Consider the following 22437-nt stretch of genomic DNA (forward strand, 5'->3'; position numbering starts at 1 on the left):
ATCTATCATATTTTCTAAAGATGTGAAACAGTTTTATGCTTCTTCATTTGCGTTTTGTCCTTGGATAAAGTTTCTGACAACCTTTAAAACACGTGTGAATGGTCAACCCAATACAATGACACTTGTGAATCATAAATTTTACATTTCCGACTAAGAATCATAAATTGTAAGAAGTTTATTAAGGGCGGCCTGCAGTTAAAAAGGGTATTTATTTATAGCTACGCCCGGGCCAAAACGTAAAAAACACGTTTTTCAATCTTATTTTTTCTCGTTATAAGCAAATTTACCACTGTATAAAGGGTTATAGTTCAATAGAAATTTCACGGGACATCTAATGTACCTCGTAATAACCGTGTTCGTTATAAAGGGAGTATACTGTAATAAATTGATATAAAAAATTAATAGTTTTACACAAATAATTTACAATGTTTAGCTGCATTTAAAGTAAAATAAAAATATTATGAATGCTGTTTTATATTTATTCAAAACTTGTGGCTTCTCATAACGAAATATATATAAATAATTTCCTAAAAGTATCTTTTTAAAGATAGGTATAAGGTGTACATTATACAAAAAAAATATGGCAACATTGTGGTGCGAAAACATGATTCAGATGTCAAAAATAAGTTTGGTTTGGTTATGTTTATTGTTATTGCATTAACGATTAAACATTAAATTAAATTAACATTAAATTGCCCGTTTTTTCCTACGGTGTGTAATTATATTTTAATGTTGATTAGTATAAATTAATTATAATGAACCAAACGAATGTTAAACAAGAAGTATTTGAGGATAGTTCTATGCGTCATTCAAAAGAAAATGAAAAAGATGATTTTATGCCAAATGAGATTAAGATACAGCTTCAAAATTACTCATATCAAAGAAAAACTGAAAAAGAAATCAAAAATATAAAAATTGAGGAAAGTACAGATGAAAAGTTCGATAATATGCAAATGCATAAAGAAGGTAAACACCTATTTTTTATATAGTTATACTACTGAATATATTTTTATTTTAATCGATTTAATAGTTATGGAAGGTAAGATAGAAATTAAGGAAGAGTTGGAAGAATTTAATCATGGACATCAAGAGAATCAGCTATCCACATCAGTAGATCTTGATGTTTTGAAGCTTGAAACAGAACAAAAAGATAGCTCGGGTAAGACAAATGTTAACAATAAGTATGTATGTATATATCAGTTTAAAACGTTTTCCTACATCTTCTGATACCCAATCGCTATTTTCTCACTGTGTCCATAGGTTTTCCTGTATTTCTCTAGCTCTCATTTCCTGATTTATGCCTTCTCTGCAACTAAGGCTAGGTCTTTCTCTTTTCTTTCTATCATGAGGTTGCCATCCATGTTAAGAGGGACATCACCTAGAGAACATTGTGGTGAAGGTAGCTGCATAGAATGAAATATTTGCATTTGGTGGTGTTGCTATGTTCTTATAATGTATATGTTGTATGCCTCAAATATACACAGAAAAAGCTTTGAAACAGTAAATTTTTATAATATTATTTTAGGGATTCTGCAATTTTTAATTTATATAAAATACAAATGAATAAATATTTGTTTATTTTGGTATTAATTGCAGCGAATTATTAGACCTTTCTTTGGCAATTGCCATTTTATACATTAGCCAATCATCAAACCACCAGTTGCCAGATTGCAATAGATGTCTTTTTAACTTTATTATTTATACTAAAATTTTATTACTGTTTTAAAACTATTCACTTTTTTCTTTTTTGATAATTGTAAACCATTAATTTTTTATATATCTTATTGCATTGATTGCATATATGTATTTCATTTTTAACCTTTCTGGGACAGTGCTACAAAAACTTACGCTTCAGGCTGTGTAGGGTAACTATGGTACCCCACTAAAATACTTTAATAAGTCATTGAAATTATACATTATTGTTTGGAAAATTATGCAATAAAGTACTAGTAGCTGAAATAATTTGTTTTTATTATTAAAAGAAAAATGTATATTTTTTTATTTTCACTATTAATGATAATTTGAACATATCGCACCCTCAGTGCAAGACTGCAGTAAGTCAGAATAAGTAAGTTTCGAGATAAAGACGATTTTGTTTATTTTAGTGCTAATATCGGTGAAATAAGACACAAGTTTTAAGAAAAATTATCATTTAATTATGATTTTGCATGCTTTTCAGTCTATATTACATTAACCAAAAATAGAAATTTAAATAAAATAATATTAATGCTAAAAAAATTAGGAATTTCAAAGTTACAACACTTTTGCACGGAGAAAATTGTTAATCACTACACATTTAGTATTAGAATTTTAAAGTAACAACACTTTTGCACAGAGAAAATTGTTAATCACTACACATTTAGTATTAGAATTTTAAAGTTACAACACTTTTGCATGGAGAAAATTGTAAAAAGTGTAGACACATTTTCTGTTAGTTGTTGTCCTCTTCTCGTATATTATATTGGGCCAAAATATTTTATAAAAACTATGGTGGGCTTCTGGTATCATACCCGAATGGCATAAGTGTACCAAATCTTTCTTTTTGGCCATTTGAATATTTCAATATTTTTATTTAAATTCAAAACAAAAGGACTATAATAAAAATATGCAAATCAGGCTAACTTGAGTAGAGTGATTAACAAAAGGATTGAAATTCACTACCTTAGTAAAAGTTGGGAATTACGGGGGGACAATATGATAAGACAATCGCCCCGGAAAATTACATGACGATTTAATACAATTTGGGATTTAGTTTTTATAGAACAAGTTTCCTGAGAATAGATATTTTTAACCTGTCAGTATTGTTAATACACAAGTTTTAAGATAACTGTTTTTCCTTTCATAAGAAAAAATACTTTTTGGCTGTAAATAATTAGTCTTAATGTATGTGTTTTTAATCCAATCTAATAAATAAATGGTCAAACGACATCGCACCCATTTTATGGAAAATATAATGTCACACAAAGGACATAAAACTTACATGAATAGCTTGGTCTCGTAAATCTTTCTTTATTGTTAGATATATATATATATATATATATATATATATATATATATATATATATATATAGATATTAAAATAACAAATATCTTACTTTTTTCGCGCCTTTCATTGCTTGTTATCGAAACCATTGCTATGTTCCGTGCAAAACTGTTGTAACTCTGTTACATTAGAATTACAACAGTTTTGCACGGAACTTATGTACAAAAACGCAAAATAGTTAAACTGTTGTTGTTGTTATATTTAGCCGGTTAAACATTTGAAAGTTACTAAAGTTTTACAGGGGATAGATATGCATGTTTACAATCGAATTCCATGATTACTTCATTTTCATAAAATTTTGAGTTACTGCAGTCTTGCACTGAGGGTGCGATATTCATTATTTTTACAGTCAGGCATACAAATTTTTTACTTTTTTCTCGATGTATGTTGCAAATGTGTTTTCTCCATTTACTACATGACATTTTAGTCTTTCTGTCCCGTGATCTGGTAAAAAAGCTGCATCTTCGATTTGTATAATGTTGAATCTCTCTAGCAGGGGTTTCTGACAATGTAACATTGCTGTTAGTAAGAAATAAATCTATGACAGTTTTTACAGTTTTGTGAAAATTACTGCTATTCTATTTCCAGTTTAGAGTGTTTGGGAGTGCAAGACGTGGCAAGTTTTGTAAAAAAAATCCTTCGCCTACTTTGGTCATTACTTTTCCAATCTTTAAACTTTTAAGTGAATTTAATATAGGCCTTGAGTGACTGCCAATGACTGTTTTTTATTTAGAACTGTCTGTTGTTCTCCATCATTGTTGGTACTTTCTGATTCACTCGCTCTGACTTCGTATTCATCATCACATTTGTCACTTTCTTCTAAAATTCTGCATAATTACTCTTCAGTATAAGATTTATGTCACGCCATATTCTCCGAAATAAAGACAATTACAATATTAGGCTCGCAGATGACAGGAAAATATATGTATTATATTAATACACAGCAGGTCGTGCGGGTTTATGGAGACACCCAATTATTTAATTTTAGTAAAAAATTGAAATTATATCTAATTGTTTTTATAAAAAATGGATTTGGTAATATATTTTCTAAGATTATCTGAAGGGGAAAAAAAATAAAAATATTTTGAAAAGATAAAAACAAAGCCGCATTTGGGGTACCTAAAATATCCTGCATGGTCACTGAAAGGTTAATGTAAATTTCGACACAGCCAAACACCAATATCTTGTTCTGTCTTGCATTTGTAGCTACCTTCACTGTAATATTCTCTAGACTTTGTAGCTGCTCTTATCAATTGCCTTGAGCTGCAACCAAACCACTCACTCAGGTTCTTCAACCAGGAAACGCGTCTTCTTCCTACGGTTCTCCTACCCTGTACTTTTCCTTGAATTATGAGTCTCAAGATGTTATATCTTTTGCCTTTCATCACATGTCCGAGATATTGCAATTTCCTTTGTTTTATTGTATTTTCCATTTCCCTCTCTCTGCCTATTCTCCTTAACACTTCTGTATTCGTGACTCTATCTACCCATGGAATCCTTAACAATCTTCTAAATGTCCACATTTCAAACGCGTTAAGTCGATTTATTGTATTCCGGTTTAATGACCATGATTCAGCCCCATAGTAGAGTACACTGTGTACATATCATTTAATTAGCCTTATTCTGAGGGCCAATGTCAGATCTTTACTGCATAAAATCTTTTTCATTTTCACGAAGTTTGCACGTGCTTTTTCAATTCTGACTCTTATTTCTGCAGTATAATCGTTATTTTCTGTGATTATCGTTCCCAAGTAAGCATATCTTTTTACTCTCTGAATCTGCTGGCCGCCTACCATTAATATTTCGTTTGTATTGTTGTTCTTGCTAATTTTTATGAATTTGGATTTTTTAATGTTAAAGAGAGAGTCCGTATTCTCCACTATATCTTAATATTTTGTTCATTATTGTTTCTAAGTCTTTCAAGTTGTCGGCTATTATCACTATTGTCAGCATACCTAATGTTGTTAATTAAACTTCCGTCCACTTTTATGCCGACTGTCTCTTTTACCAAAGCTTCTTGTATGATTTCTTCAGAATAAGCATTAAACAATAACGGCGACAGTATGCAACCTTGTCTGACCCCTCTCCTTATCTCCACTTCTGTCACCTCTCTTCCAATTTTCACATTTGATCGTTGGCTGTAGTATAAATTTGATATCAATGTTACATCCCTCACATCTAGATTCTTGTTTTTGAATACTTCTATAAGTCGGTCATGTTTTACCTTATCGAATGCCTTGTAGTCTATAAAGCATACATAAAGATCTCGATTAACATCCAAACATCTTTGGGTCAGCACATTAAAAGAAAATAGTGCCTCTCTTGTGCCCATTCCATTCCGAAATCCAAACTGGGAATCACTAATATTCATCTCAAGCTTAGCATGTATTCTATTATGAATGATTTTTAGCAGGGTTTTTAAGGTATGTGACAGTAGACTGAGCGTTCGATAATCACTACATTCTTTGGCATTTACTTTCTTTGGTAGACAAATAAATGTTGATGTCAGCATTCCACGTGGAATAATTCCTGTGGAATAGATTGTGTTCAGTAGTTGGACTAAAAGATCTATGTTTTTTTCATTGGCCAGTTTTAGCAATTCACTTGGTAGTTCATCTGGACCAGCAGCTTTATTATGTTTTATGGACCATGGATTTTTTATTTACCAATCGTTAACAACTCGAAATTGAAATACGTACCTGACAACACTTACTTTGTATCATTTTAGTAAAGTACCTTTAAACCTTTGGATAGAATTTAAAATTGAACCTAATGTAACGAAAGACTAAGAATGACTATTCGTTACAGCATTAAGTACAGTCATTTTGTGCTTGATATCGGCCCAGTCTCTTAATCTGGGGAATTCCATCCGAATTATCTTGCAACGGATAGTAATGTGTAGATAGTATTGTCACAGAATAAATAACAATCAGAATGGCCACTCTCAGATGCCGCCTTTAAAGTTTGTCAGCACACGATCGCCATATTTTAGACGAAAACATAGACTCGAATTGAGAAATTTGTAACAAGCTACGACAAAACTGTAATTTAAATTTTTAGAGACATTTGAAATAATTTAATCTATTCTTTAACTAAAAATACTAATAAAATAGTGCATATTATGTCTATAGTTGCCGTAAATAAATTAAACCGGGTTAATTTTTCTATGCACACCAGATGAAATGCCACTGAACAGCACTGGTTCCGATTAAAACATGGCTGATTCCGTCTGCGCGAACGAGATGCGCGTACTTATTTTTTTCAAGCAGAGTGGGCATTCTGATTGTTTATTATTGTGTGGTATTGTTGTTTAACCACAATCCCATACTTTGAATTTGTATATCCAAAGTTAATAGAGTTTGTTCGAGGTAAGGCTAGTGATAAAGACAAAGTGAATGATGATAAACTGGTGTGTGTGGGAGTAGTTTGTTATTACATATATTTTTTAATAATTAATAATTCTGTTATGCAGTAAATACAGTAAAACCACAGCCACCTAAAGCTTACAAGCCGTGAAATAAAAATGGCAACGCCGCATCAGCTGTTAGAAATAGTCCGACTGTAGAGCCCAGCAAAATAATAAATAAAAGAGGAACATCATAATATTCGCTATAAAGTTAGAATTAAGTAAAAAAATCGTACAAAATAGTCTGATAAGGTACATATATATATATATATATATATATATATATATATATATATATATATATATATATATATATATATATATATCACATCTATTAAAACTGCAAAACATTGAATACAATGAGGTGTAATATTAATAGAATTTAAAAGTAATACAAGTGCAAGATTTTCTAGTTGTGACCATCGCGATAACTTACAGTCAAATCAAAGAATATAGACGCTTATAAGCGTCTATATTCTTTGGTCAAATGGTAAAATACATTTTAAATCATGAGGTGACAGTTGGATGTCCTTCACATAAACAGATACAAGTAATTCCTTCATAATGTTAATATTTGAAATAACTTTTATACACTCATCACTGCACTGATTGTCAATATTTAATAAATAAAAACAAATCCTTTCTTCTATAACTTTTATTTGCCAGTTTTTTAACTCAACCCTCTCACTAACACTTTGTAAAAGTTCCTTGAAATCCACGATAAGGTCTTTGTTTTCGAGTTTTTTTATATTATTTTCTTCCCGGAGACTTATTTCTGCTCGTCTAGTTTCAGAATTTTTCTTGTTGGTGGTTTTGGGTTAGATAAATATGACGGTTGGTTTTCAAAAATCCTTGGTATCGCATTCTCTTTCAACTTGGAATAAACCAAATTTTGTTGAAGAACCGTACCATTTTTATCAATGAATGACTCACTTTCAATAATATCCGTTGCATCAAAATGTTTTTTACATACTACCGAACTAGAAGTTACTGTGAAATCTTCACGGTTAATAGATCTAACCCACTGAGTACTAAGGTGATCGTTTTTGGGAAAAGAGAATGTACTTTGGGCCTTTTCATACTTTAAAGTAGTTGCATAATTTGATTAGGCAATTTGGTACACTGCAGTGTCTCGGCATCTGTAATTAAAAAAATATGTTAGAATATCATATTACTACTCCCTGTACCAATAAATTAACATCGACTTGGGGTTTGTAATTACTAAAGCAGTGTCTGAATTTGTGAATTTAACAGTTTGTACGTATTATTTGTCTGAATAATATATATCTAATTCTTTAATGCTTCATACAATTATTACAATATACGTAAAAAATACATACCTTTTTTTTTAATCAAATAATTCACCAATAATACAAGAAATACAAACAAAATTAGCATAATCTCTCCAAGTAAACACAGGGCTATCGGACTACCTCCAACGTTGCCAATTTTCTCACTTCACGGCTTGTAAGCTTTAGGTGGCTGTGGTAAAACAGATAAATTTTTAATTCAGCTTTTTTTTAGGTTTTCACACTGACAAAAATGGAATGGACGTTCTAGAAACATTACCTATTCATTTTTGTAATAAGGAAAAGAGTCCATTAAAATGTGAAGTTTGCTTTAAGCAGTTTTCTCAAAGAGGGCATTTGGACAATCATGTCAGAATGCACATGAAAGTTCACACAGAAAAAGGAAAAGCTTATAAGTGTGAATTTTGCTTAAAACAGTTTTTTCAAAGAGAGCAACTCAAAGAGCATTTAAGAATGCATACTGGAGAAAAACCTTATCAATGTAAAATTTGCTTTAAACAGTTTAACAAAAAAAATAATTTAAATATGCATGTCAAAATTCACACTGAAGACAAACCTTATAAATGTGATACTTGCTTTAAGCAGTTTTCTCAGAAAGGCAATTTGATAAAGCATAAGAAATTACACACTGGCGAAAAACCTTACAAGTGCAACATTTGTTTGAAGCGTTTTTCTCGAAAAGGAATATTGAAAGTTCATTTGAGAATACATACTGGTGAAAAACCATTCCAGTGTGAAATCTGTTTTAATCAGTTTAATGAAAAAAGTATTTTAGATTTGCATATGAAAGTTCACACTGGAGAGAAACCTCACCAATGTGAAATTTGCTTTAAGCGGTTTGTTCACAGTGGAAATTTGAGAAGACATTTGAGAGTGCACACTGGCGAAAAACCTTACAAGTGTGAAATTTGTTTTAAGCAATTTAGTGAAAAAAGCACTTTGAAAATACATACGAGATTGCACACTGGAGAAAAACCTTATAAGTGCGAAATTTGTTTTACCCAGTTTAACCAAAAAACTAGTTTAAATGTGCATATGAATGTTCACACTAATGCTTTTCATCAAAAACAACAATTGAAAATGCGTAGTGTTAAAAAAACTTACAGGTGTGAAATTTGTTTTAATCCATTTAAAAGAAAAAGTAATTTAAATGAGCATATGAGAGTTCACACTGGAGAGAAACCATATCAATGTGAAATTTGCTTTAAGGAGTTTATTCGCAGTGGGGTTTTGAAAAGACATTTGAGAGTGCACACTGGTGAAAAACCTTACAAGTGTGAAATTTGTTTTAGACAGTTTACTCAAAAAAGTAATTTAAATGTGCATATTTACCGTTCACACTAGAGATAAACCCTAAGTGTGAAGAAGACTAAGAATATCAAATATGAGACTATTTATGTAGGTTTAGGAAAAATCGATCAACAGTGGTCAAGTATTTACTATTAGGCAATTCATGGAGAAATTGTGGGAATACAATATTCATGGGAACATGGCGGGTGAAGACGACGATGAAAAAAGCTCCGCTAAAATCTGTAAATATTGCCAAAAATCAATACTCAGTACTATTTTATAATGTGTTAATTGTGGGGGTGTATTCCATCCATCCTGTGCACTTCGAGTGATAGGAAAAAATAATTTGGTGAAAAATTACAAAATTTCTTTGAAAGAAAATGCTATGCTGAGAAAACTGGTAACATTAAAGCAGCTGACGTTTTTACATATGCAGAGAAGAGGAAGCCGCAGCAGTCAAACCATAACCCCAAAATTTTATCACTGAAAACAAATACAAATTGCAGAGTTGAGCAAAAAATACTGATAAGACACTAACAGCTCAGTCTCCTGTGACATGGGTCCACGAAGTTAATACGGCAGTTTTACAGGCTAAGCAGCAGAATATCGAGTACAAAATTCATTCATCTGAATCTGAATCTGAAAATTCATTCATCTGAAGATACTTTTGTATTATAGTTAAATCTTTTTCTTGAAGAGGGCGTTTGCTAACAGAATTTCTGTTTTGAGCAGCGCAACCATTGCTATACAAAATATAATTAGTTTTTTTATCACGTGGATTGGCCTCTACTTTCTTTTTGAGGAAATTTACTATTATGGTTGCAAACTTATTAGCTGTTTCCCTACCCTATGTTTAATTCCACAAAAAACATTCACCTTGCTGGCGTTTTAGCGTAAATCGTGAAATTATGTGCGATAAGTTTTGTTTTGTAATAGAGGGAGCTCAAATTGGACAGAGTAGCACAGATTGCAGATCAATTGTAAAAACTTCATTATCTGATTCTTTGTCAGTAACCTTTTCTTGACGTGCTTCGTTTTTAAGCAGAATGTGAAAATTGTACTCATCTGGTGAAATATTCTTTGCTTTTGATTGGGTCTATGTTTGCTTTCTAGACATTTCCCGTTTCCCCCTTCGTCTCTCTGCAGGTTTCACAATTACTAATGTATTCACCAAAGTCTTTCTCTCGCCCAAGTTTTTCTCCAAAAGTTGTCTAATATTTCGGATCTAGCCTTGTCAGAAATAGAACCACATTTCAGTTTTGTCTTGTCGTTCCTACTTAACTTGCAACTGCAACGAGGTTTCATAGTTTTTGCCGCCTTTTCTATATTGTAATTCCATGAATCATTTTTTCTTCCCTGATACTTAAGCCCATTTTCTCTATTCTTGTAGTTCTCGAGTTTGCTTCATTTGTTTTTGTCTGTTTTACTCCTTTTAGACCTTGAAAGCTTCGTTGATTCTTTTGGATTCAGTGTACTTTTGTTCGGATCGTTTTCTTTACATTCTTCATTACTCATAAATTCTTCAAAACCACTACCTATCTCTTCTTCCAGGAGCATGAGGTCCGGGAGCATTAGGACGTTTCATTGTCTTGGCAGTTCGTTTTTTGCATGCACGAGATTTCTTCTTCCAACCTTTCTGTGCCATTAGTGACCGTGTTTGTAATATTAAAATCACCCAAATTCATTATGATGTACGGTTTTTCCTCACAAACATGATTGATAAATATTTCTTCGGTTTCTCTAGCATATTTCTCGAGATCATCAATAATTGGGACTGTTATTTGCCTGCATACTGTTTATTTACACGGCAATAACATTGTCGATGGTATTTTGTTTCATGAATGAAGCAAGAGTATAGTTGTCTAAATCAAGCTCTTTAACTTGAAAAGGGTCCTTTGTTCAGTGTCGTCTAACTTTGAGCACTGTCTGCTCTTTTAGCCATTTGACAAAAATAAAATGTGCAGTCTTATTTTACTTTTTACTTTAATATGAAAAAAAAGAAACTAACTTTACACAGATTTTTTTTATTTAACTAGATTTCAACGAAAATCGTTCCATACTAAATACGGAAGCAATCAAATATAAATAAATTAAAAATAGAACAATTACTGTCTTTTAAATTAGGTATGCATATTATTATACGCTAAATATGTACAAATAAAAATTAAAATTGTTTACTAACAGTAAAAAGTAGTCATATTTATTGTGGAAATATTCGTATCTCCGTCTTGTGTTATCTTTTCAATTTGACGTATAGTGCGTATCTATATATGAAACAAAACAGTTTAAGCAAAAATTTAAGGTTTTTACGATAAGTTCAAGAACAACTATTGACTTGCGTCAACCAATACAAATGGCGGGAGATACGCATTTTGCTTGTCAACAATTTGATGCATGGAGTTAAGCAATTTTCTGTGACGGCTTTTATTGCGAAACGGTAAATACTGCGGAAATGGGTATTTTTCAGGCTAAAGATATGGTATCCAGATGGCGCAAAAAGTCATATTTGAAAAAAATGGAGTTACACACTATGCGAATTACACTAACGATATGGTGAAGCTTTAACTGAAAACTATGACATAATTGCCCTTAAGGAGGCATGGTTGCATAAATGTATTTTTCTCTGAACTTTTCGACACAAGGTACACAGTGTTTAGGAAGGATAGGTCAGACCATAGACTGCGAGAAGAATGAGTACTTTTAGCAATCAAAAATGATCTACCTTATGAACTTGTTAATGTTACCTGTGATAGTGATTGTGTAATACTTAAGATAAATTTAAAAAACTTTCCCCTCTATGTTTCTGTTGTGTGTGTTACACCTAATTCTGATGTTGTGGTGTATCTAAATTATTTTAATTTGTTTGAGAATTTTTTATTATTAAAAAACTCAAGTGTGATGTTACTATAGTAAAATTCATTAACCGATGCAGGGAGATGTAAACATTACCACGTGTAGGCCTGCAACAGGGCCGCATTTGGGATTATCTTTTTGTTTAGTCAGAATATATATTATCTTATAAAATACGAAATTTATATTTTAATTTTGCAAAAGTGCTCGACAAAGAACCTGATTAGTTGATATCCGATAATAGGAACCATTTATACAGGGCGAAAAACCCAGGAATTTATTTTTTTGCCAACAATTTTATGTACAGTGCCTGCAAAAAATATAAGTTTTTTTTTTAATTTTTGCTATACTTAGTTGTTTGTACAATTCTAAAAAGTTTCATAATAATAATAAAAAAAATACTCATTACTCAATAATGTTGAAATAATATATATATATATATATATATATATATATATATATATAATTATATAAATTTATAAAAAATTATAAGCAAAAATGTATGGTAAACTTTATGAGCACTGAATAATGTAACAAATTACCTGAAGGATTTTTTAATCCAGTTGTTAATCCATCCAAAAAAGCTTGTCTTGATGTTTTTACTGTAGTGTCTACCCATATTTTAGACTTTGTATGGCCAGCGTTCAACCATGTCTCATCCAGATAATATATTTTCCGCTTCTACTCTCTATAAGCTCTTATCTTTTGAAGATATTCTCTTCGCCACATCACAATGTCTCTATCTAGTAAAAGAGCGTTTCTTCCTCTACGTTTATATTGAAAATTAAGTTTTTTCAATATTCGGTAAAATGTGGTTTTCGAAAAATTTGGCAAATCAGGGTCATCGTTCACCTTCTTTAAAACCTCATCAACGGTGGGTATTTCGTTGCTCATAAAAAAATTATGAAACAGTCTTCTAATGGCACTTTTGTCAAAATCATCAAGATGACTAAAAATATACTCACAAATCGATTCAAATTACAAAATTTCAATAAGGAAAAATAATACTGAAATTAAATCGTGTCCGAACCTGTATGAGTTCCGACGACGTCGGCAGTAACGAAATAAAGATGGACATTTCGGTTAGTTTTTAAATATTCTTGAAGAACTGCTACTTGCATGTATGCATAAAATATTAATTAATTTTATAAATCGGATTATTTTTTTACTTACTATGTATTCAGCGATAAAAATAATTTATATACTGTGCAATAAACACTAATAGTTGAGAAAATAAAAAATTTATAAAGTGCCATAATTATACTGTTACTTATCGGAAGGAGTAGACTCATTTGGAACATCTTTAACAATCATCTGTTAAATTTATCTTTGTTTATACGCCCTGCATCGCTTAATGAAAGTAGGTATAGGAGATTTTAATTTACCGCATTTTAACAATAATAGCTTTATGGATTGGGATTAAAATGTGCTGATGCAGCAATTTCTTAATATTAATAACTTGCAACAAATAAATAATGTTCCTAATTTTATGAATAGATTTTTAGATCTTACTCTGACTAATATGGGTGTATGTACTATGTCAAGGTCTGACTGTCCATTAGTGGCTGAATATTGTCACAGGGAGCCCAAAGAGCGTCGAATTTCAGCTTTTAAGAACTGATTTAAAAATCAAACCAAATATGATTATAACGTTCACTTGAAAACTATCTAGTTGCTGACCCAAACAAATTCTGGACTTTCTTTAAGTTAAAATATAAAAATAGTGGAATTCCCATAGAAATGACAAACAACTTTGTTTTACACCTTTTGATATTGCAAGTGCCTTTGCTAAATATTTTGCATCAGTATATGATACATCTGACTGCACACATGGTCACTCTCACATTACTGAGTGGGGTTCATTTACCTTTAAATATATCAAAAAAAAAACAGAACAAACCCAAAAAATCTACAGATACTGATGAAATACCACCCATATCGGGAAGGGATTGGCAGAACCCTTAGCTTAACGAAGGGATTGGCAGAATCCTTAGCTAAACCTCTGGCGTTTTTGTTTAAAAGTGTAGGCGCAAAATTTCGGGCCAGTGCTTTTTAAATGCTTAATTTTTTTCGAATCCTGAGAAAACTAACAAGTATTTTTGAAAAATTTAAACGCAGAATGATAGATTACTTTAGATATGATAATGATAGATTATTACCGAGGGCCAAAAGACCCTGAAAACTTCTATAATGTTAATTTAAGTAAGTTACAGGGGTGAAAAAAAATTAAGTGTGATTTTTAATTTCAAATATCTCATTCAAAAGAAACTTTTTGTTTATTCTTTAATTTTTCAAAAATATTTATTAATTTTCTCAGTATTCGAAAAAATGAATGCATTTAAAAAGCATTGGCCCGAAATTTTACGCCTACGCTCTTAATATGTCGATTGAACAGGAATATTTTCGAGATATCTTAAAAATGGCAACAATTTCTCCAATACACATAAAAGAGATAAAAAAATTACATTCAAAACTATAAGCCTATTAGCCTGTTAAAGTAGCAAATTCCTGCATGGTTTTGTAAGTGACAAATCAACAGTAACAAATATCTGTGTTTTCTCTTAAAATATTACTAAGGCTATTAAACCTAGGGAGCAGCTGGACGTTCTTATACTGATTGCGAAAAGCAATTAATAATAAGGTCAATCACTGTATTCTTTTAAATAAACTGGTACAGTTTGGTTTCTCAAGAAAAGCTTTTAATTTATTAAAATCTTATTGGTCAGATAGGAAGAATACAGTAAAACTAGGTAATTGCTTTTCTCAGTTCCACAGGGGAGCAAACTTGAACCATTGCTGTTTATTTTATTTATTAATGACTTGCCAGACTGTATTAAATCTTGTAACAGCTTAATTTATGCCGATGATTTTAAACTTTTTAAAACAATCTCTAATAAGAAAGGTGCAGTTAAATTGCAGGATGATCTAAGGTCATTTATGCAATGGTTCAACGATTTGAAAATGACTCTTAATATTGAAAAGTGTGCAGTAGTTTCATATACTTAAAAACTCAATAATGTTATTGATGATTATTATATTAATGGTGATCGAGTAGAGAGACGAGTGAGTGTTATGAAGGATCTTGGAGTTTCATTTCAAACAAACATGAAGTTCAATAGACACTTTTGTAAAATGACTAACAGAGCCTATCGTGTGCCCTAGGTCTTTTTTAGCAATAGCAATAACTTCAGAATAAGCACAATTATAAAACTCTATAATGCCCTGGTGAGACCACATATGGAATATACTTCAAACATCTGGTCTCCTACTGAATTTTCAAACTCAGAAATAATTGAAAAAGTTCAAAAACGAATTTTAAGATTTCTATACGTAAGGAAAAATAAGGAATATCCATATATGGTTTCATGCAGGGTAATATTAGATTCATTTCAGTTGCAGTCACTTGCCACTAGAAGAAACAGTCAGGCCATTATGTTTATATACTTAATTGTTAATAGTATTAAGTACACAGACTGTGATTTAATTGAGTTTATTTACTTTTAGAGTTCCTAAGAGTAGGTTAAGGATAACCGACCTAGATCTATTTTTTACAAATTCCTATAGAAACTTGTCACCAGTAAATAATATGTTAAAAATGTGTAATGAAGTATTTAATAGACAGACTCATGTAGATATATTTAATGTAAAAATCAGTGAACTTAAGACATTGCTTGCTCATCAGCGCTAGGTTTAAGGGGTTTAATAAAACACATGCACTATCTTCTCTTTCATTTATTTTATTAGTTGTACGTTTATATTCTTAGTTAGCACTTTACATGTAATTACTATTATATAGTTTATAGTGTTTGTAAAGTTTCAAAATAAATCATTATTGCACCAGCTCTGTATAGATTTTAAACTAGCATGTCATATCATCTTATGAGCGGAGCTGTTGAATGCCATGGCAGAACTAAATGTAGTATCTTCAGAAATACTTCGTGTAAACTTACCTTTAAGAAATATGATAGAAGTAGAAGGAATGGTTCCCGCCAAGCGATAGAATTAGAGGTTAGCTTGGCTCCTTATGTAGAAGCTTAAATCGTAGTCAGTTGTGTATTTTACAATTTAATAATAAAGTGCTAAACGCTAATTTAGAGCCTATTTGTTTTCTGCACCTCGGTTACAACATAAATTGACGACGAGTAAAACTTGGTAAATTCCCATTAATCGTTATTTTTAAGTGTTTTTGTGTCTGAATATGTTAGACCACGAGGAAATGGCCCCAACCCAAGGGACAGCGAATTTGACGATAGTTAATGCGGGGAATATTTCAGCCCTAGCAGGCTTTAAGCAGGGCAATGATTTCGAAGTGTTCGAAGAAAGATTGGAGCAGTATTTATTGGCGAATTTAATTGAAGCTCATAGAAAGGTAGCCGTATTCTTGACTCTCTTAAGTGAAGATGTCTATAAAATTTTGAAAAATTTATGTTCACCGGCTAAGCCAAAAGATAAAAGCTACAATGAAAATTAGATTACTGGCTAGTCAATTTAAGCCCAGAGTTTCTATATATAGACGAAGAATAAAGTTTGATTCATCGAAACAAGGTCAGGAGTCAATCAATGATTGGTTAGTTGACCAGAGTCAACTAACATTAGTTAGTTGAATAGAGTCCAGGAAAAGTCTGTTATAGGGATGAGACAAGGCCCAATTTTAGATCGTTGGTGCGAAGAAGACCCCAATAGCCCAATAGGAAGCAACTGAAAGAGCTGCTTGAAATTGCTGTGCCAAAAGAAGCTTCTGTGAGGGAAGCTAGAGATGTTGATATCAACTATGGAGAGAATAATGCAAGTGTACGAAGGCAGACTGAAGTGAAGCAAGAACATTTTAAGGCAAGTTCAGAGTATAATAGAAAGACAAATATGAAGGTAAATTCTAATAATGTACTATGTTTTCATTATAATAAAGCCAATCACGATTTTAAAAGTTATACATGTAAGAACTGTAAAAAGAAAGGGCATATTGTTAAGGCTTGCAAAACAAAAATGGACAAAAATTTTAGTATTCAGGCAAACAAAAAGACAGAGGTCCAGACATTGGATTTTTTTAATGTTGATATTTTTAGTTTAGAAAATGATTTGTTAGAGCCAATCAAAATGCAGGTATTACTTAATGATACACCCATAACGTTTGAGGTTGATACGGGGGCAGGTGATATAAACTTTTCTTTATATACATAGGGTGTTTCAAAAAGGTATGTCATAAATTAAAACACGCATTCCGGGGACAAAAATAAATTGATTGAATCCAACTTACTGTTACGATAAATATGACTCATGTCTAAACTGTAAACATGTTTTTGTATTTTTCTAGTAGTTTCCCCTACGATAAAAACCTGTCTTCCCATGCTGTTCGAGAAGGGTCAACACAGGTCACAATCCGGTTCGAGGGAACTCTGGAATAATGGCTATTTAATATATATAGAGGATCTTTTTATTGAAAACGGTTAGTCTGAATAGTTGTATCGAGTTTGAATAATTGTAACGCGGAAATGTAGTATGTATATGAATTAGAATCGTGTAAATAGTGCCAGTGTAAATAAATTATTGTAAGACTTTATATAAATTAAATAAAGACTCTAATAAACTGTTAGAACATTTTATAATAAATAAAGTTATTAAATTAGACTTATAAAACCAGTTCACTGGTGTCAGAGTGAAATATAAAATAAATTGTGAAAATGACTACGATTTATGAGCTCACAGTTACGAATTTAAGAAGACATCTCGAGGACAGAGAATCGCATCATTAGAGAACAAAGTTTCCGGCGACATCGCTTAAAGTTTCTAACGAGATTTCTTTTCCAGAAAGCAAAGTTTTTGCTAACATCTTTGGAAATCTCTAAAGTTACTTCTGAGATGTCTGCTCTCGACGATAGAATGTCTTCGTTAAAAAACCAAGTTGCTGCCGATATGTTGGCCTTCGAAGAAAAGATATGGAAAGAAAGATGGAGGAAACAGGGACAGCAGAGAGAGAAAACAATCCAATTACAGTAGAGACAAAAGAAGACGAGACGAAATGTAAGATGGAAACACGGCCGAAATTTGAAGGAAGTGGAGGTTCTGTTCATGTGAAAGTCCCAACTTTCGACGGAAAATCGTCATGGAACAGTTACATGAAACAGTTCGAATCAATCGAATGGATGGTCTGAAAAAGAAAAGGCCTTTCTCGTGCGCCTTCCATCTCCTCTAGCGCACATCGATGCGCCACCTCCCGGCTCATCCGCCAGGTGATCACTCCATCTTGCGTCTTCCGGACGTCAAGTGTCCTTATACCATGAATACATTTGGATAAGGGAACTATTTAATTGGCGCTACTCACAAGAATCTGGCATTTCAGAAGCTCCTCTATCCTCTGTCACTAAAATTCGAATTCGCTGGTGTGTATCCTGACCGTAGTATCCCACAGCCCAGCGGCAGATTGTGGGATAAACTATCAATCAGATGTGAATATATATTCGAAAAGCGTAGGATGTCGGCCGATCTGAAAAGTGGAAAAGCTGAAAAAAAAAACATTTTTTTTTGGGTACCGAAGTACCATTTTTATATACTTTTTTTGTATTCTTATGTTTTATTCTTGCAAACCAAAATGTCTTACCAAAAAATAGTTAAACGGATTTCATTTCCGATAAATTAAATTAATGCGTCTGTCTTTGGTAGAAAAAAACTTATTTATGATAAAACGAGTGTGTCGTAAAATTGTTCATTTTTTGACAAATTGGAAAGAAAATCCTTCTCAATTGAAAGTAAAGACAAAGCTGTCAGTCGATTTTGCGACAAGAAAAATTACGTTCAACGAAAACTGAAGTTGCTGGTATAGTAGCAATTAAAACAAATAATTTGTATACTATTTCAATTAATTCATTTTCGTTAAAATATTGCAATATTTAAATAATATTTAAAGTATAAAATTGTTAATCTTCGTAAATAAAACAATTCATTAATTAATTTTTGTTTATCAAAATTTTGAAATTATGAAGAATTTGCAAGGCTAAAAAAATGTTTTAAATCTCTAAAATGAACTTCTAGTTGCATAACAATATTATTTATAATTTCAAAATATAAAGCTCTATATTTAGTAATCCAGTACATACCGGACGACTCTTTCATTATTTTATGTGGGTTGAAGTTAAATTCCGATACCCTTCTTTCAGCCACAGAAAATAAATTATTAAAAGCCTAATCGTTACGAAGTTGTCTTATTCTTCCCAAAAGCTATATCTATTTCTTTTTGAAACAAATTTATGTCGTAAACATTTCAGTTGTAAAGTTTTGAACAATATGTCAGTTATACAGTCCGTAAGTTCGGCCACCTCAGGACCGGATCCTAGGCCGACCTAACCATTGCTTATCTAAAAAATGATAAGAGGTCACTCAATGACCCCTTGGTCCATTGGCTGTTTAAGACTGGCTACATTGGGTGGCAGAGCAGTTTAATTTCTTTTTCATCATCACACTGAAGACCTTCCTGGTGATTAGGCGCGTTGTCAAGCAGTAGAAGTGCTTTGAAGGGCAGATTTAATTTTGTCAAATGGTTTTTCACTTTGGGAACAAATTCGCATACAAACCATTCCCTGAACAAATATGTGTCCATTCATGCTGATTTCTGCGACCGGTAATACACTGGTAGAGTTTCCATGTTTATGTTCTTAAACGCTCTTGAGTTTTGCTGCTGTGCCAATGACAAATAGGGGTATCTTGTTGATCACCGAGGCATTTGAACACAAGGCGACCGTTATCCTCTCTTTGCTGACTTTAAATCCTGCCGCAGATGTTTTTTGTGGGGTGGCAAAGGATTTTCTGGGCAGAAGTCTAAAATTTATCCCAGTTATTGTCCACACACACAAGTACATTGTCTAGATGAGCGCTTTACCTGCTCGCGTCTGGCTGGCGCTCGCCACGTGTGTGACTAATGCTTAGAGAGCCGGCCGGACTAAGCGGAGACCGAACTTACGGGAGTCTACTGTATTAAATATTTTGTTACATAAATATCCTCAAGCGCCATCTATAGATTCGGCTCCCGAATTTTTGTCATCCCCAAAAACCCCAATGGGAAAATTTTGGGGTTTTTTGGGAAAAACCTCAAAAATATTTAGGTTATCTGACCAATTTTGTTAACAAAAAGGAATTTTTAAAATATACTGTGATTTTTCGGTTATATCAGTAGTATCATCCGCTAGTATAGAAAAAAAAATTGAGCTTCATTAATTTCTCTTGAAATTTAATTTTTTATGTAATAAGCAAGACAATCTATTAAATCGTTTTGTATTGTTTTTGACAATACATATTTGAAGAATTATCGCTCTCATCCCAACCGCGACATGCAAGTTCTTGTTTTGCTAAAATAATCGTAACCATCAATTTAACCCTTAACCACTGACATGCGGTATGCCATACCGAGCCCAAAATATATTTTGTTGTAAAACGTGTTTTATAAAAGATTCTTAGAACACCATCTGTGTACCTTCAAGTGGTGTTTAATTGTACCTGCTCTCAACTGCTGCAGTTTTAGTACACGTTTAGTCTTTGAGCTACGTTGACATAAAGTTTTCTTGCGGTATCAAGTACCGCATGTCAGTATTTACGTTTCTATAGTTAAAAGCAGTGTAGTGTATTCTTTTGCTGTTAGTATGGCAGCAAGTTCATCCAGTTGTTTTAAATTTAGCCACAAAACTGTAAAGCTTTCAGATGATGATTTTGAGGCTGTTTTATCTCAATGGACTGAGGAAGTACCTAGTGATTTAGAATATTTTAGTGATAGTGATGTTGACGATGCAAGCGAAGAAGTATGTATTGAAAGTTCACACGACACCGGAAGTCAGCAGTCGGAAAGTTCTGAAGACGAATATCATTTAAATGATAATGGTAAGTCATATTTTTATGGCAAAAATCGTTTTAAGTGGTCTACTACAGCACCCTCGAAAAATGTAAGAACTCCGTTACACAACCTTGTAACAAAAGTACCAGCTGTGCGGTCCAGAGATGTAAGAAACGAAACTTCATTTTTTTTTTAATTTAATTTAATTTTTTTAAATGAAATTGATGAAATAGAACTAAAAGCCTTTTTGGGATTGCTTTTATACTCATCAGCTTTCAAATCCAATGACGAAGATATAAATTCTATATTTGCTACAGATGGCACTGGTAGAGATATATTCAGATGTGTTATGTCAAAAGAAAGATTTGCAATATTTCTAAAATGTTTACGTTTTGATAACCCTCTGGATAGAGAATAAAGAAAAAAGATAGATCCAACAGCAGCCATTAGTAACATATTTAATATATTCATATCAAATTGTCAAAAACTGTATTCCGTAGGCACATGTGTTTGTATTGATGAAATGTTGGTCGGCTTTAGGGGAAGGTGTAGGTTTAAAATGTATAATCCTAATAAGCCTGTGAAATATGGCATTAAAATAATGTGCCTGACTGATGCACGAACAAGTTACTTATACAATGCCTATATATGGAGGCAAGGACACTGACGGAACTGGGTTATCTGAGAAAGAAAAGAAGATGAATAAACCAACTCAATCTGTTCTTCGGCTTGCTAAACCTATTTATGGAACTAACCGTAATATCACAGCTGATAATTGGTTTAGTTCTATAGAATTAGTAAAGCAGTTAGAAGTAAAGAAGTTAACGTATGTGGAAACCCTCAAGAAAAATAAACGGGAAATCCCTCCGGAATTCCAGCCACACCGATGTAGGCAAGTAAATTCATCTACTTACGGATTTACGAAAAGTTTATCCCTAATTACCCATGTGCCAAAAACATCGAGGGTTGTTTTACTTATTTCTTCGATGCACCATTCAATAGGCATGGATCAGATTACTGGAAAACCAGAAATTATAGCTGATTATAATCGTACGAAAGGAGGTGTCGATACTTTAGATGCCAAGTGTGCCAAATATTCTGTAAAACGTCGTTCTCGCCGATGGCCACTTACTATTTTTTACCGCATCATTGATATAGCTGCTGTTAATTCGCATGTTGTGTACCAATCACTACAAGAAGATAATATGGAAAGGCTAAACTACACAAAGGAGTTGGCGAAACAATTAGTTTCACCTCATCTACAAAGAAGACTCAAAAATCCCAGAATCCCGAGAGAATTATTATGTGGTATTGAACGAATAATAGAACAAAAACGCCAAAAAGAAGCAGATTTTGAAGAAAGGCTTGAGAAAAAGAAGACGTGTTACTTATGCCCAAGTGCATTAAACCGAAAGACTTTTTATGTGTGCTTTTCTTGTGGAAAACCAGTGTGCTTACAGTGTACAAAGAAAAATTGTGGACCTTCAAAATGACTAGTTATTTTATTGTAATTTTTGGTTATTGTCAGAATTTTGTATTTTAGTTTTTCATTAAATTTAAATCATTAGTCTGTTTCTTTTAACATTATTTTACCATTTGTTAGTCACAAGTAATCAATTTTTCTTGTAATTTAGTTTATAAACGATTTTGTAGTAACGTCCACCATTTTTTTAAATATTATGCATGCATTAATAATATTCTTGAAAAAGTAAAGTTTATTTTA

At 32.2% G+C, this 22437-nt stretch overlaps 1 protein-coding gene across 1 annotated transcript; it reads left to right on the forward strand.

Annotated features, from left to right (window-relative positions):
* Window positions 1–628: 628 nt before the first annotated feature.
* Window positions 629–22389, forward strand: LOC140450429 (uncharacterized). Its single transcript, XM_072544069.1, has 3 exons — window positions 629–966; window positions 1031–1159; window positions 7974–22389. Exons 1-3 carry the CDS (start codon window positions 756–758, stop codon window positions 9101–9103), a joined length of 1470 nt encoding a protein of 489 aa, XP_072400170.1. The 5' UTR covers window positions 629–755; the 3' UTR covers window positions 9104–22389.
* Window positions 22390–22437: the final 48 nt, after the last annotated feature.

Source organism: Diabrotica undecimpunctata, chromosome 9, assembly GCF_040954645.1.
Source record: "Diabrotica undecimpunctata isolate CICGRU chromosome 9, icDiaUnde3, whole genome shotgun sequence".
Lineage (NCBI taxonomy): Eukaryota > Metazoa > Arthropoda > Insecta > Coleoptera > Chrysomelidae > Diabrotica > Diabrotica undecimpunctata.

Coding starts and splice junctions, on each gene's coding strand:
- LOC140450429 (XM_072544069.1), top strand. CDS start 756: ATGAACCAAACGAATGTTAAACAAGAAGTATTTGAGGATAGTTCTATG. Junction 967..1,030: donor TATGCAAATGCATAAAGAAG/GTAAACACCTAT, acceptor TCGATTTAATAG/TTATGGAAGGTAAGATAGAA. Junction 1,160..7,973: donor AGAACAAAAAGATAGCTCGG/GTAAGACAAATG, acceptor GCTTTTTTTTAG/GTTTTCACACTGACAAAAAT.